The following is a 15560-nucleotide window of genomic DNA, read 5'->3' on the forward strand; positions in this document are numbered from 1 at the left end:
ATTAATTAATTTTTAGTATTAAGTTTAAATAAGAAAACTTATTTAACGTTTCGGGTGCGAGCATTTAGCAATATTAAAATGGGTGGTCTCTAAAGACAACTATAAAATAGGAGAAAATTTTATGTTGAACGGTGCTAATAAATATATGTCATTTGTTTCAAATGATTTTTTTTCCTCTCTCTCTATTATAGTAGGGAAATTTACGAAAATAACCATTAATATTTTATTATTTTCACAATTAACCCTCTCAACTTTTTTCTATCAACATTAGCCAAACACAAGCATTTCTTCCCAAATTACCCTTCTTTACAGAACAAAACCAACATTGTTTCTCCCATATCGCCAAACCAAAAGCAGCTTTTCACTCTTGAATCATCAGCCAACGGCGACCGCAAAAGACAACAGTAAAAGTGATATCTGATCATAATCTATCCAGATCCAACACAAATCGACGTCACTTAGTGGTATGAATTATTTTCTGAACTTACTGAACTGAGTCGGGTGAATCTGAATCTGGCGACAAGCTGCCTGTCGCAGCAAAACTTGGTGCGACAGGCACCTTGTCGCACCAAATTTCGGGCGACAGGTTGCCTGTGCCACCCACCTGGAGATTCATTAAAACTGTATTATTTTAATAGGACTCAAATAATTTTTTTTTATAATTTCAGGCTTAATGGATTCAGTTGTACTTGAATTGTGTTACGATGGTTGGTGGGAGACATTAGAGAATGGCCGTATGGAGTACGTGAATGGTAAAAATCGAGCTTTTTTGGTTGAAAAAAATTATATGTTTGATCAGTTATTGGCAAGAGTATACGAGGTGTTACAAATAAACCCTAATGACTATAGTATCACAATGAAGACAACTTTGAGGTCTAGTAACACATTATATCGTATATGTGCAATGCCCATGGATATATGTGACGATGAAATGGTGAGGGTTGTGTTGCATATGGCATCTGACGTAGCTAATTTTGGATGCATTCCTATATTCGTGACCACATCACCTAGAGTTCCGAGCGAAGGTATTGAGCCACATGTCGATACAGAAACTTCGTTTAGAGCAAATATGTCTGGCCCCGATAATGATAAAGAGGTGTTGCCAAGGACAATATCGCTGCAACAATATTACTCTCCAATCCACGACAATTATGACAACGATGATGATAATGGCGTTACGTTACAGGATGTTGGAGCAACGGTATTTCCAATAACAACGTCGTTGGAGCAACGATATTCTCTGTATCACAACAATGATTTTTGGGACAATGATGATTTTCATAATGAGACAGAGGGGGATAATGTTTGTGCAGAACCTTCTAATAATACGAGGCGGGGCACTCGTTTCAATAATGATGGTGATGATGGAGGAGCCGGTCCTTCGAATGTTCCGTCGTTTCAGCATGAGGATGAGTGTGAAGACAATACTCCTGTGAATAACAGAGGCAATAGAGCTATTCCTTTTATGATTCGATCGAGAAGGAGAATTGACCCCCTTACAAGTCTTGCTCCAACTTTGCCTTCGAACATGGTTGCTTCAAGCTTTGTTAGCAGTTGTGATTCAAATGATATCAGCGTGGGTAAGCTATTTGCTGAGAAGAATGAGCTTATATTACAACTACGCAAGGTGGCCTTTAGAGATAAGTTTGATTTCAAGATTGCACGGTCTACTACGACACGTTTCGAGGCTCACTGTTGTTCAGAATCATGTAAATGGCGTATTCGAGCAACTAGAAGTTCGAACGAGCAAAATGTTCCTTGGGTGGTGAAGAGAATTGATAATGTACACACTTGTCATAATGAGGTATTGGTTTATGGACGTCATCAAGTAAGGAGCCGGGTTGTCGGTCATATTATCGCAGAAAAATATATTCAAGATAAGAGGATTTATACTCCCAATGACATAAGAGCAGATATGCAACAAGAATACAATGTTCAGTTAACATACCAGCAGGCATATAGGGCGAGAGAAGTTGGTCTTGAAATAGTTCGCGGCAACCCTGCAGAGTCATACAACTTGCTCCCTAAATACTCTCACGTACTAACTACAGCGAATGAGGGTACAGTCACTCACCTCGAGCAGGATGGAGATGGTAATTTCTTGTACTATTTTGTAGCACTCGGATATTCCATCAAGGGGTTTATGCAGTACATTCGGCCTGTCATTGTTGTAGATGGTACTCATTTGAAGGGACTATATCGTGGAAGCATGTTCGTGGCAACATGTCTTGATGGTAACAATCAATTGTATCCGTTAGCCATTGGAATCATGGATTCAGAAAACAATGATGCTTGGGAATGATTTATGATGAAGTTACACGGAGTGATTGGTGATAGACCTGAGTTGGTAATTATCTCTGATCGATGCACTGCCATAAGGAGAGCTGTTCTTAAAGTATTTCACAATGCAACTCATGGCGTTTGTTTTTACCACGTCAAAGGTAACATTAAGTCACAATTTAGAATGTCCAAAGCTCTTTGGGATGAATTTGAGCCTGCCTTTATTAATGCAGCAAAAGCATATGGCCACGAGGAATTTAAGAGACAACTTGAAGGGTTATGGATGATCCACTCGAGTACGGCTGATTACCTAGAAAATAATGTCTGTACGTGTAATTGGGCAAGGTCTCAGTTTGAAGGTAAGAGGTACAACATTCTTACCACCAAGATCGCGGAGAGTGTTAATGCTTTCATGAGGGAGCCTCGAAAATTTCCTGTTACTCATTTTGTTGATCACTTTAGGAAAACATTGCAGCAATGGTTTTATGATAGAAAAATTATGGCTGAATCAATGACTACTCGGCTAACAACATGGGCGGATGAAATAGTCACTGAGAGGAGAACTATAGCTGAAAGAATGATAGTTCGGCCGATGTCTCCGTATCGCTTTCAAGTTATAGGCGGTGGGCTTAAGGAAGGGTTGGTTGACTTGCAAAAGAGAACTTGCTTCTGCAGAGTGTTTCAGCTTGATCAGCTTGTGTGTGCTCATGCAATTGCGGCGTGTCTAACACACCGGGTGGATTTTATTAACCTTTGCTTGGACTTTTACACTACAGAATCGTTGGCGATGACTTATGCACAACCAGTGGAGCCAGTTGGTGATGTGGCTGATTGGGAAGTTCCAGATGAAATTCAGGAGATGCAAGTATACCCACCAGTTGAGGCACCACCACCTGGCCGTCGTAAAGAGCTCAGAATACCCTCGGCTGGCGAGGACGTTGACCGGCGGACTATAAGATGCGGCCGGTGTCATGAACTAGGCCATAATCGTAAGCGATGTAAGAATCCTATTGCGTCGACTCGAAGTTAGTTGTATTTTGTGTGTTATTCGTTGGTTAAAACTATTATTATTTTTGTGTTTCGTTGGTTAAAACTGTTATTGTTTTTTGTATTTCGTTGGTTAAAACTGTTATTATTTTTTGTGTATTGTACATTTATATTTCATAAAACTTTATTTATTTTAAAGTTCAAAATGTGAGGCATTAAAATTATATAAACTTAAGTGCGCAAATTAAAAAAAAATCAAATTTCAACATTAAAATTACTACATAGGTCTACAATATAATATCGTCATTAAATATATCAACCGCAATCTTCTTTCTAAAGTACTCGACATGACTAGCGTTAAACTCCAATCTAAGCCCGAACATTAAATACATCGTAACCATCAATACAAAAACACCGCAATCGCCAGTGCCTCTTTCTTGTTGCGGCGCGCTCTTAACTGCGATAACTTTCCACGGGTCTTCACTCCGTAACTCAGGTCGGATATTGTAGAAGCCAACATATTCCAACCATCGAGGGAATATAACTTCAAGTGGCTTGAATTTCAACTTGTACCTTTTGTCGTCGCGAAATGTGAGTAATGAGTCATAAATCCATACTTTATTTTTCTGAAAGTCAACTCGTGCTAGTACCCAATGCGCGCCGTCCAAGTTAATAGTGATAAGTAACTGTATATAAAAATTGAAAAACATGTTCGTTATATATGCAATTGAAATACAACAAAGAAAAAGCAACAACTCGAATATTTTGATTATAGAGCATGTGAAATGTAATAAAATACATACCATATCGACATCCGTCATTGATTTGGACATTGTGTGCTGTCACCCACAAAGATAACTATTCAAGCGGTCGTCGAATACTAATGAATCGACCGCACAATCCTCGTTGTTCCATAACTGATTTAAGAACACCTAGTACATAGATAACCAAGAAATGCATAAATGAACAAAACTTGAAGGCAATACTTAAAAATCAAATTAAATAGTATTTATAAGTTTTGTCGGCACGTTACCCAAAAAACTGTGTCAGTATGTGTGACACGTTGGAGTAAGGCATTTGGATACTGCCGTTGTTTCTCGCTAATCAAGCGGAGATACTTGTGAATATGCTGTATAGAAACAGAAATATTACGATTTAAAAAAAAATTTATACACAAATCCACAACAGAATACACCACGAGGAAAATATAAATACCTCATCGCCTAGCCATCCCATCGAAGATATATTCAAAATTATTTGAAAGAATGACCACGGGTGCTGGACTCTCCGGCGGACTCTGCTATCACCAGTGAACCATCGATCAAACTCAGCAAACAGACTAGAGTCCTCCAATCCTCTCAGTGGATTTACATCCACACTCGTACTCATGTCAATCGCATGCTCCATGATTTGGGGTCGCGGTAAAGGCCGGACATTCTGTCCTCGCCTGACCGGAGGAATCATGTAAGGACTGTTATAAACATACGACGGTATGTACGCGCAGCCGAACTTACTAACACCCGGAGGCACCTCTGTGAACACCTGCACGCTCTCCCCACTAACATCCCCATAGAAACTATACAATGACGTGGGTGTAGACAAATTTTCATTGCCCACGTCAGTATACACTCCATAGTCATCCGGGGCCTGTACATTCGCCAAAAAGAACATATTAAATAACTATCAAATTAAAAGTTAAACGAACATAATTATTAAATTTAAATTAGCTTACCGCATATGAGCGTGCAGTGGGAGAATCCTTATTTGGACGCTTAGAAAATGTGTCGATGAAGCCAACAACGGTTTCTTTAAAATCTTTTAATTCTGACTTTATTTCATACACGTTACGATCAATCTTATCCAGCCGTCGTCGTACGTAATCATTAAATTGCTTTGTCCTCAACTATTACAAAAGGAAAAAATAAATTTAGAATAACAATAAAAAAATAATAATTTATAAAGGAAAAATATCATATATTATTTATAACTCAGAATCCAGTGCGTCATCAGCGTTGTCTGTTTGCTGCTGGTGGTCATCAACAGCCACCTCATCATCAAAAGTGTCATGACCCACCTCATCCTCAAAAGTGTCATGACCCACCTCATCCTCAAAAGTGTCATGATGCTGCTCTGGTATTGGGTTTGGTATGTCGTCATGATCGTCATGCTCGTCTGATTGCCTTGTAACTGACGGCATCGCGTTGATTGAGGGTTGGTGCTGTATAAAGTATCATTTAAAATTAGTAAATGAAAAGTCAAAAATTTCGATTAACAAATTTTTTGTACTTAGAGTATACCGACCTTATGAACCCAATCTGGAATGCTTGGCAAATAATCTTTCACAGAGAACCAATATTTTTTGCTACTCTCCTTTGAATTTGGCTCAAGAGTTTGTAAAACGTCCCCCTGCCATAAATTCAATTGAAAATTTTAAGTAAGTATACATTTCTTAAATTTAGTAAAGTTAAACAAATAAGTAATACATATTACTTACAAGACGAGATTCGTCGTTGAAGAACGAATAAACCTCCGCAAAGTTGATTCTCGAAGACGCCATGGGCTTCCATTGCAGAATGCGGGGAATCTTATTCTTCGTTTTGACAACCCATGTTGATGGCAACCCTCCGATTGCTTCGTAAATCCAAGCCTACAACAACCAAAGTGAAAAATCAAATAAAACAACTATCAAATATTTAATACTATAAAACTAATTAATAAACAAAAAAAAAGCACCTGAACCCCAGACGTAAAGCCGTAAGGATTGTATTTTTCAATATTATGATATGGATTTTTCAACCGAGTCTTCTTAAATTTCTCGTTTTTCTCGAACAGTGCATTGTCAAGACTCTCGTAAATCATTTCCCACGACAATAGACCCCATGGACGCTTTCGGAAGTACTGGATATCATCAACTTGGTCAAGCCAATCGAAATGAATTTGACAGTGATTTTTCTTGCATTTAGTACTCTGTCCGTAAAATAAAACAGCGCAATCTTTAATGCGTCCATATCGTTCATTTCTTCGAATTTTAACTCCTTAAATACTGCATCGAATTGCTTCACATTAATCTTACAATGCACCCCACCAAAATACGTATTCCGTAGCCTCTGCTCCATTTCATCATTTTCTTGATTGGTATCAACACCAAATGAAAGTCCAGTAACCAAGCACCATTCGACAATTGACAAGCGAATCAAATGCTTACCAATTGGAAACCATAACTGATCCTCACGGCTATCTTCTTCATGGGCCACTTGCCACAGTAAAAGATTGTGCAAAATTACCCCACTAAATGGAAAACTTCGACACTCCAAGAAATGCCCAAATATATCCTTTTTGAACATACTCAACTGCCGCTTTGTTAATTTTTCCTCGATGGCTTTTACGACCGAAGATAACATACACATGCTCGAAATTCGACTAGGAAAGTGATCAGCATAACGAAAATACATCTTGCCTACTTTAATATCCGGTGATTCTGATTTCGCCATGTATCTGTAATATTTATAAAATTATTACATTACATTTACAGAAAAAAAAATTGACTCGTTAAAAAAAAAAACTCTAATTTTTGGTGCGACAGCAAGCCGCGCATGGGCGCGCGCGTGCCCTGCCCCCCTCCCTCCCCACCCCCAAAATTAAGCGCAATCACTCCAAAATCGAAAACAATACTCCCAAACACCACCAACCACCACAAACATCACCACCACCACTATTATTCTCAAGCTATAACTATTATTATTCTAAAATCTCATTTTAAATTAATGAAAATAAGAAAAATAACTAACCTAGGTTTTGTTGAAGGTTGTAGATCATAGATCGGATGCCGGTGAGAGATGGAGCCGCCGCCGACGAGGGTTGATGTCGCCGCCGATGATGGGAGTTAGATCAGTTTGGGAGAGATGAGTGAAAGGGAGTGTTGGGGGAGAGATGAGGGAGGGGTATTTTGGTCTCAAATGTTGTTTTATGGCTAATGTTGATAGAAATATTTTTGGGGGGTTAAGATGAAAAAAAGCAAAAATTTTTTGGTTATTACTGTAAATTTCCCATTATAATAAGTCAATTCCAAAGAAAGTTGTGATAGAATACGTGACCCTCCTATGTAAATTTATTTTCTATAAAGAAAATATTTATATTGGTTATATTCTATAACTGACCATAACTTTGATTATCAATCATGAGACTGATTAATGTGGATCTAATTATGTTGCAATGGTGGTATGATATCACACTATTTTGTTATTTTGTGACTCTATCTATAGATTGCACTTTACGTAATCTAATGGCTGAAATTAGGAAGGGTAGATGGAACTAACCGATGGCTACTGCATTATTCAATCAGTTAATGATTATAGTAAAAATGAAAGATTCTTTCATTATTGGCTTCTCTTCTCTCTCAAAAAAACAAAAAAAAAAAAGAAAAGAAAAGAAAGAAAGAAAGTACTAAAAAAAAGAAAGACACTTATTCTAAAAAATAAAAAATAAATAAAAATAAAAATAACGTCTTTCCCGATCAAATTTCTCATAGAGCAATCATTTCGTAAGTTTATGCTATACATATCAGAGGGTTAACCCACTTGGAGCCTATGTTTTTACTGTCTTGTTTATCTCGTCAACACTATAAATATTGTCATTTTTTCATATTTTCTAATCCTTAATTCCCACTTGTTTGAGTTTGCTTGGCTAAGTGAATTTTTTTTGTCATTGAACTTACTTCTCTTTTACCAAATTGATAAGTGCTAAGTATTGAATTTTATTTGGCCATATCACATATATTTATGAAGCGTTTACCGATCGGTAATTAAAATGGTTGGAATCATAATGAAATATTACAAACTACTAAAATGACCTTAGTTGGTTTTTATTATTGTTGTTGTTGTTGTTGTTGTTAATAATAATATCATCAACAACAACAATTATTTATCAAAGGGATAGTTTTAGGCACGAAATTGGCAAAAAAATATAAAATCCTTTTGAAAGCCAAATATTATATGTATAAAAAAAAAGTATACAATTAGCCTTAAGGCTAGGCAAAATTGACCTCATTCCAAAAAAATCGATTCAGTTTGACTTTGTGGTTATGATTTGGTATTTTCTCCTTAAAACATGAACCGAATAGAAACAAAAAACTATTACATTTTTTATATTAAAATAGTGTCAATTGCCTTGATTGAAGAGGACATAAGAAAATAAAAAACTAAAAAGGTTAAATATTTGAAGGACTTGACTGAAAATTTTGGTTTCGGTTTGATTCCTTTTTTTGGTTTGATTCTTATTAGTTTTTTTAGAATTCAGTATTGACCCCTTACCTATCCCTAATTAATAATAATAACAGTAATATTAATAGTAGTAGTAGTAATAGTAATAGTAATAGTAGTAGTAGTAGTAGTAGTAGTAGTAATAGTACTACTACTACTACTAATGATGATAATAATAATAAAATTATTTATAATATATTAATCAACACACATGTTATGGATGATATGTCGTTTTATCGTCTTGTTAACAAAAGACATGTTATTCCTTGGATAATATAAGAGACGACATGCAATCCATGAAATTCATGCAACTGACATGCGTATCTAGTAGGCGTAACTAGTATGTGCCAGCGCATATTGTAAATGACTCATCGTTTGTGTTTTGATAAAAAGCGATATGTTATTACCTTTATATATGTATTGATGACACGACATCTTCTCGCTTTATTCACAGATGACATGTCACTTGTGAAGTTGAATTTCAACTTATTTTAGTAAAATTAAAACATTTTTTTAATAGTTACATGAAATAATAATCATTACAATTGCAATTGAAAAAAATAAAGAGAAAAACAAAAAATACTAGTGATCACAACATTTGAGTTTCAATTTTAAATCCTAAGACTCATTTATTAGATGATAAATTTATAATTTATAAAATTATTTATTTACCATCCAACAGATGAATTACTCAATTTTAATAGTAATTATTAAAACAATTTCAATTAAAACTACAACTATTAATTACAAACTTTGGCTATATAAATATACCATAATATTGTAGATTTGAAATCCACAAACTTTATTTTTTCTTATATATTTGTTATATATGAAATTCTTGAAGAATACTCTAGATCTAAGAGAAAAATAAGTCATATGACACATGCTTTATTATTAAAAAATATGCTTATCGATTAATTGGGGATGGTTGAGGGCATGAAATGTGAAAAAAATTATGAAATCCTTATGAGATAGAAATATTATTTTAAAAAAGATAAAATTAGTATTAAGGTTGAGTAAAATTGAACTCGTTTTTGAAAAATTGGTTCAGTTTGAATCTCAAGTAACATTTTGGCTTTTTTCTCTTAAAATTGGAACCAAATAAAACAAATTAACATTTTTTATATTAAAGTAGTGCGAGGTGGCATGATTTAATAGGACATAAGCAAATTAAAAAAATAAAAAGTTAAATTTTGTCAAAAAATTAAAAAAGTTATAAATATTTGAAGGATCCGATGAAAATTTTGATTTCAGTTAATTTTTTTGTTCTATTCTTATCAATTCTTTAGAATCCAGTATTAACCTGCTGCCTACCCTTAATTATTATTAGTAATAGTAGCCGTAATAGTAATACTAAAAGTATTTAAATCGACACATTGGTTATGCTCGGTCCGTCGTTTATTATTTCCTCACTGTAAGACATGTCATTTAACATTCGTTCAACTGATATAGAAATAAACAACATTTAGTCTAGTACATTCCTACAACCAACATACATAAATAGTAAATGACCTGGTGCACATTGTAGGTGACTCGACCTATTGCCAACCTTAATTAGCATTTTGCAATCAACATTATTTTTAAAAAAATTGTTGTAAAATTTTACTTCGAAAATGATAATCGTCTATTTGTCAAGGACATTACTCCAATACTTTAATGGTGCATTATCAATTAGTAGTTGGAATGGGCTGACAACAGAATGGTTTGGAATTGGAATCATAATAAGTTGTTTATTTTGACTGTAGGAATCAAATTTAAAATATGCTATATTTCTATTGGTTTGTTTACTTTGTCTAAAAATCAGAATGGAATGTTAGAAGTTGCCTTAATTATTGTTGTTGTTGTTGTTATTATTACTACTACTATTAATGACAATAAAAATATTTTAATTGGCACACAAGTTGTAGATGACTTGTCGTCTATCGTTTCATTCACAAAGGACATGCCATTCCAAAAATAAGCAAGCAGATAACATGTTGTCCAACACATTTAAAACAACTAACATGTGTAAAAAATATGCGTTGACGCATAATTTAGATGACTCATCGTTTATGTTTTAATCATAAACGACATGTCATTACCTTTATAAATGTACCATCAACTTGACGTCAGTACTTCTTAATAAATTATGCTTCATCTATATAGTTGAATTCCAAATGATTTTATGGTATGTTTACCAATAACTAATCAGAATGGACTGTAATTAGAATAATAAATAGAAATCAGAATAATTTGTTTACTTTAACTTTAGAAATTGGAATCAAAATGAGTTGTTTTGCAATTGAAGTGTTTACTTTATTTTGGAATCAGAATAAATTGTTCCAAGTTATTAAAATGACCTTAGTTGATTATTTTCATTATTTATAATAATAATAATAATCATCATCATCATCATTATTATTATTATTAATTACAAGAATAAAAATAATAACACTAAAAATAATATAATAATATAACATTATTTTAATTTAGGACAAAGATGAATTGATTCTATCTCTTGAGAATGTAAAAATATCATTTATTTGCATTCATAGATTTTCATTTCAATTGCTGGTTAGTTAACATATTATTTATCAAACTCTTTATCAATAATATTTCCTTCAATTAAATGAAATTATCTTTGCTGGTTAACTATATTTGATTTATTGTTGTAATAATATTTTAATTAAAATTTTACGGTTGAATATATATTTTAAAAAATAAAATGGTGCCATCAATTTAAATTTCCACAGACAAAATAAAATTGTTATTGCCCGGCTCCATTTTCAAGCTCATGCTACAGGAGTCAATTACCCACATTTAGGTCCGCACCATGCCATAAATAGAGTAAACCGTTGGATTCAAACTAATTGAAAAGAAAAAATACTTAACACAAAACTAATGAAACTATAGGTGGAACATAGTAGCCATAAGCGCGAAAGTTAATAGAATAGTAGGAACAAATCAAACCTCTATCTAACCAATAATGTTGGAATGTTACATAGTAATTTACCTAAATATTAGGAACACTCAACACAAAATTAGTGAAACTATTAGGTGAAACATAATAGCTATACATTGAGAAAGTTTAACAAATTATAGGAACAAATCCAAAAATAGAATTTATAAATCATATTTGGTATCTAACCCAAAATACTAGAATGTTACCTATTTATTTAGAATACTGAATATAAAGATAATGAAACTATTAGTTGAAACATGAGAATCATTAAACGAGAATTTTAGCGAAGTATAAACACAAATCAACCGAAAAAGAGAATATCAAAATATTACCTAACTACTTGGAATACAAAGCACAAAGGTAGTGAAATTATTAGGTGGAACATGATAACAATAAAATGAGAAAGTTGAACAAAATATAGGAACACATAAAATAAAAATAAAAACTAAAAAGCGTTTGTAATATTTAACCCATTGATTTGGAATATTTCCTAGTTAGTCGGAACAGTCCACACAAAAATAGTGAAACTATTGGGTGAAACATTATAAAAATAAATTGAGAAAGTTTAACAAATTGTAGGAAAAAATCATGAAAAAAAGATCTATAAATCATATTGGTATATAACCTATAATAATGAAATATTAACTAGTTAGACGAAATACTCAACACAAAATTATTGAAACTGTTAGGTGGAATAAGAGAACTATGAAATGAGAAAGTTAAACAAAATATAGGAACAAATCAAACAAAAAAAAAAGGAACCTAAAAAGCAAATGTGATATGTTCCAACCTAGTGAAACTATTAGTCAAAACATCAAAACCATAAATTGAATAAATTTAACGAATAGTAGGAACAAAATAAACCAAGAAAATAATCTATAAATCATATTTGGTATCTAACCTAGAGTATTGAAATTTTACCTAGTTAGTTGGAATGCATAACACAAAAGTAGTGAAATTATTAGATGGAACAACGGAACCATAAAATTGGAAAGCCTAACAAAATATAGGAATAAATCAAACCAAAAAAAAAAGAACCTAAAAAGCATATGCAATGTTTATCCATAGTACTAGAATATGAACTATTTAATCGGAACACTCAACGCTAACCTAGTGAAACTTTTAGGTGAAACGTCAAAACCATAAATTAAAAAAGCTTAACAAATTGTAAGAACAAATCAAATAAAAAAAGAATCTATAAATCATGTTTGATATCCAAACTAGAAGATTGAAATATTACCTGTTTAGTTCAAATACACAACACAGAAGTAATAAAATAATTATGTGGAATAGGGGAACCATGAAACGAGAAAATTTATGGAACTATAGGAACAAATCAACCCCCCCCCCCCCCCCCCCCCCCCCCAAAAAAAACCAAAGAGCATATGTGGTAATTAATCCATGGTACTGGAATGTTACCTATTTAGTTAAGAAACTCAACACAAAGCTAGTAAAACTATTAAGTGAAACATCAAAACTATAAAATTGAGAAATCATAACGATTTTGCGTGTGTGTGTTTGTGTGTGTGTGTATCATATTTAGTATCTAACTCAGAATATTAAAATGTTACCTAGTTAGTTGGAATATACAACACAAAAATAGAGAAATTATTAAGTGGAACAAGAGAATCATGAAACGAGAAAGTTTAACGAAATATAGAAACAAATCAAACCCAAAAAAAAAATTTAAAAAGCATATGTGATAATTAACCTATTATACTGGAATATTACCTAGTTAGTCGACAAAGGTAGTGAAACTATTAGGTGAATAATAAAAATCATATATTTAGAAAGTATAATGAATTGTAGGAACAAATCTATATATATAGAATGTGACTAATTAGTTGGAATACTTACACGAATTTGGTGAAACTATTAGTTGAAATATTAGAACCATAAGATGAGAAAGGATAACGAAATATAGGAAGAAATCAAATAAAAAGAAAGGAACTTAATAGCATATTCGGTATTTAACCCATCGTGGTGGGATGTTACCTATTTAGTTGGAATACTCAACCTAAATCTAGTGAATTTATTAGGTGAAAGTATAGAACTACAAAATAATAAAGTTTAATGAAATGTAGTAACTAATTTAAGCAGTTGTAAAAACCTATAATATGCGCTAGGGATCTAACCCATTTCATTAGAATTTGAGCATTTGACCTTGTTAATTGGAATATGTAACACAAAACTAGTTAAAAAAAATTAGTTGATGCATTAGAACCGATAATGGAGAAAGTTTTATCAAATTCGGAATTTATTGAATGGAAATAGAAGTTATAGAAGCTTAACTTGGAATTTAAGCCAAATTGTTGGAATGCAAAGATAAAAGTAGGAATTATAAACATAAAATTAGTGGAATAATAAGTTGAGATACATGACTTGGTAATTGAGAAAGCATAACCAAATTAAGAAATATAACAAATAAACTTGAAACTATTACCCTATGTATTGATATTTAACCAAATTATCTGGAATATAATTATTTAAGAGGTTTTTTTTTTACAATTCATTATTTTTTAAATTATTTTTTTCAAATATCTTACAGCATTCTACTGTTTATCTGATAATTATTTTTAATTTTTCTCTATTTTTAATATTCTTTCTTATACAAAATCAATTAAATAAATGTAAAAACTATTTACAACCTGTAGAATACAGGTTGTCCAAGTTGCCTTTTCACCGATCAACTAGTCGCGTGTCATACACTACTGTACTCTAGGATGACTCCTTATCAAAATGATGAGTCAACCTACCATGCAGCGTTGTATCTCATACAGCGCGTGCATGCAACCGGTACAACCGGTTTTTAACCGGATAATATAATGAAAATTATATTTTTATTTGTTTTTAATGTGAAAAAATTATGAAAAAATTTGAAAAAAAAGGATAAAATTGTAATTAAATGAGGAAAAAGATTGTAATAATTTTAAATTTAAAAATAGTACAAAAAAATATAAACATGTCACAAAATGGTTACATTACTACTTATTTTGTTACATTCCAATATTTATAATACATATTTCAAGTTTACTTTTCAAATTCTTATTTTTCGTGGTTATTTATCTAAATTTTGGTACGTTGTTTCAACTCGTTTTCCCACTAGTTTTTGGTTCCATACATCCACTCTTTTCATTAACTTCCAGCTTTTTAGGTGTATATTTCAAGTTATTTTTATATCTCTGTAATGTATTAAACTTTATCTAGTTTTTGGTAAATTATTCTGATTTATTTTTCTACCACTTTTTTATTCTATATTCCTACTATTTTTATTGAATTTCAATATTTTGGGTCAATATATCAAGTTTAGTTTTTAAATCCTTATTTCTCATTTGAATTTATTAAATTCTTGGTAAATTATTTCAACTTTTGGGTTAATTTCTTCAACTCTTGTTCCTACCACTTTTTAGTTCTATATTCCTACTCTTTTTATTGAATTCCAAAATTTTGTTCGGATATTTCAAGTTCAATTTCTAGATCCCTACTTTCTGTTGGAATTTATCAAATTCTTGGTAAGTTGTTTCAACTCATTTTTTCATCAGTTATTAGTTCTATATTTCTAGTTCTTTCATTAAATTTCCAGTTTTCAGTTTGATATTTCAAGTTTATTTTTTAATCTCAATATTCTATTAGACTTTATCTAGTTATTGCTAAGTGGTTCCAACTTATTTTTTCACTACTTTTGGTTCAATATTCCTACTATTTTTATGGAATTCCAATATTTTGGATAAGTGTATCAAATTTTCTTTTTAGATCCCTACTTCGCGTTTAAATTTATCAAATTATTGTTAAGTTATTTCAATTTTTGGGTTAAGTTATTCCACTCTTATTTTCAGCACTTTTTAGTTCTATATTCCAACTATTTTCATTGAATTCTAACATTTTGCTTGGATATTTCAAGTCATTTTCTGGATCTCGACTACTTGTTAAACATTATCAGATTCTTGTTAAGTTCTTCAAACTTTTAGGTTATGCTCTTCAACTATTGTTTCCACCATTTTTTGATTCTATATTTCTACTCTTTTTACTGAATTCTAATATTTTTTGTGAATATTTCGAGTTTATTTTTTGATCCCTACTTGTTGTTGGATTTA

General features: G+C 32.1%; 1 protein-coding gene across 1 annotated transcript; it reads left to right on the top strand.

Moving 5' to 3' along the window:
• Positions 1-2308: 2308 nt before the first annotated feature.
• Positions 2309-3310, top strand: LOC107177969 (uncharacterized). Its single transcript, XM_015532552.2, has one exon. The coding sequence runs from the start codon at positions 2309-2311 to the stop codon at positions 3308-3310; it is 1002 nt and encodes a 333-aa protein (XP_015388038.2).
• Positions 3311-15560: the final 12250 nt, after the last annotated feature.

This window comes from Citrus sinensis, chromosome 1 (assembly GCF_022201045.2).
Source record: "Citrus sinensis cultivar Valencia sweet orange chromosome 1, DVS_A1.0, whole genome shotgun sequence".
Classification (NCBI taxonomy): domain Eukaryota; kingdom Viridiplantae; phylum Streptophyta; class Magnoliopsida; order Sapindales; family Rutaceae; genus Citrus; species Citrus sinensis.

Bases quoted from the DNA above. Each gene is read 5' to 3' on its own strand.
- LOC107177969 (XM_015532552.2), top strand. From the start codon at position 2,309: ATGAAGTTACACGGAGTGATTGGTGATAGACCTGAGTTGGTAATTATC.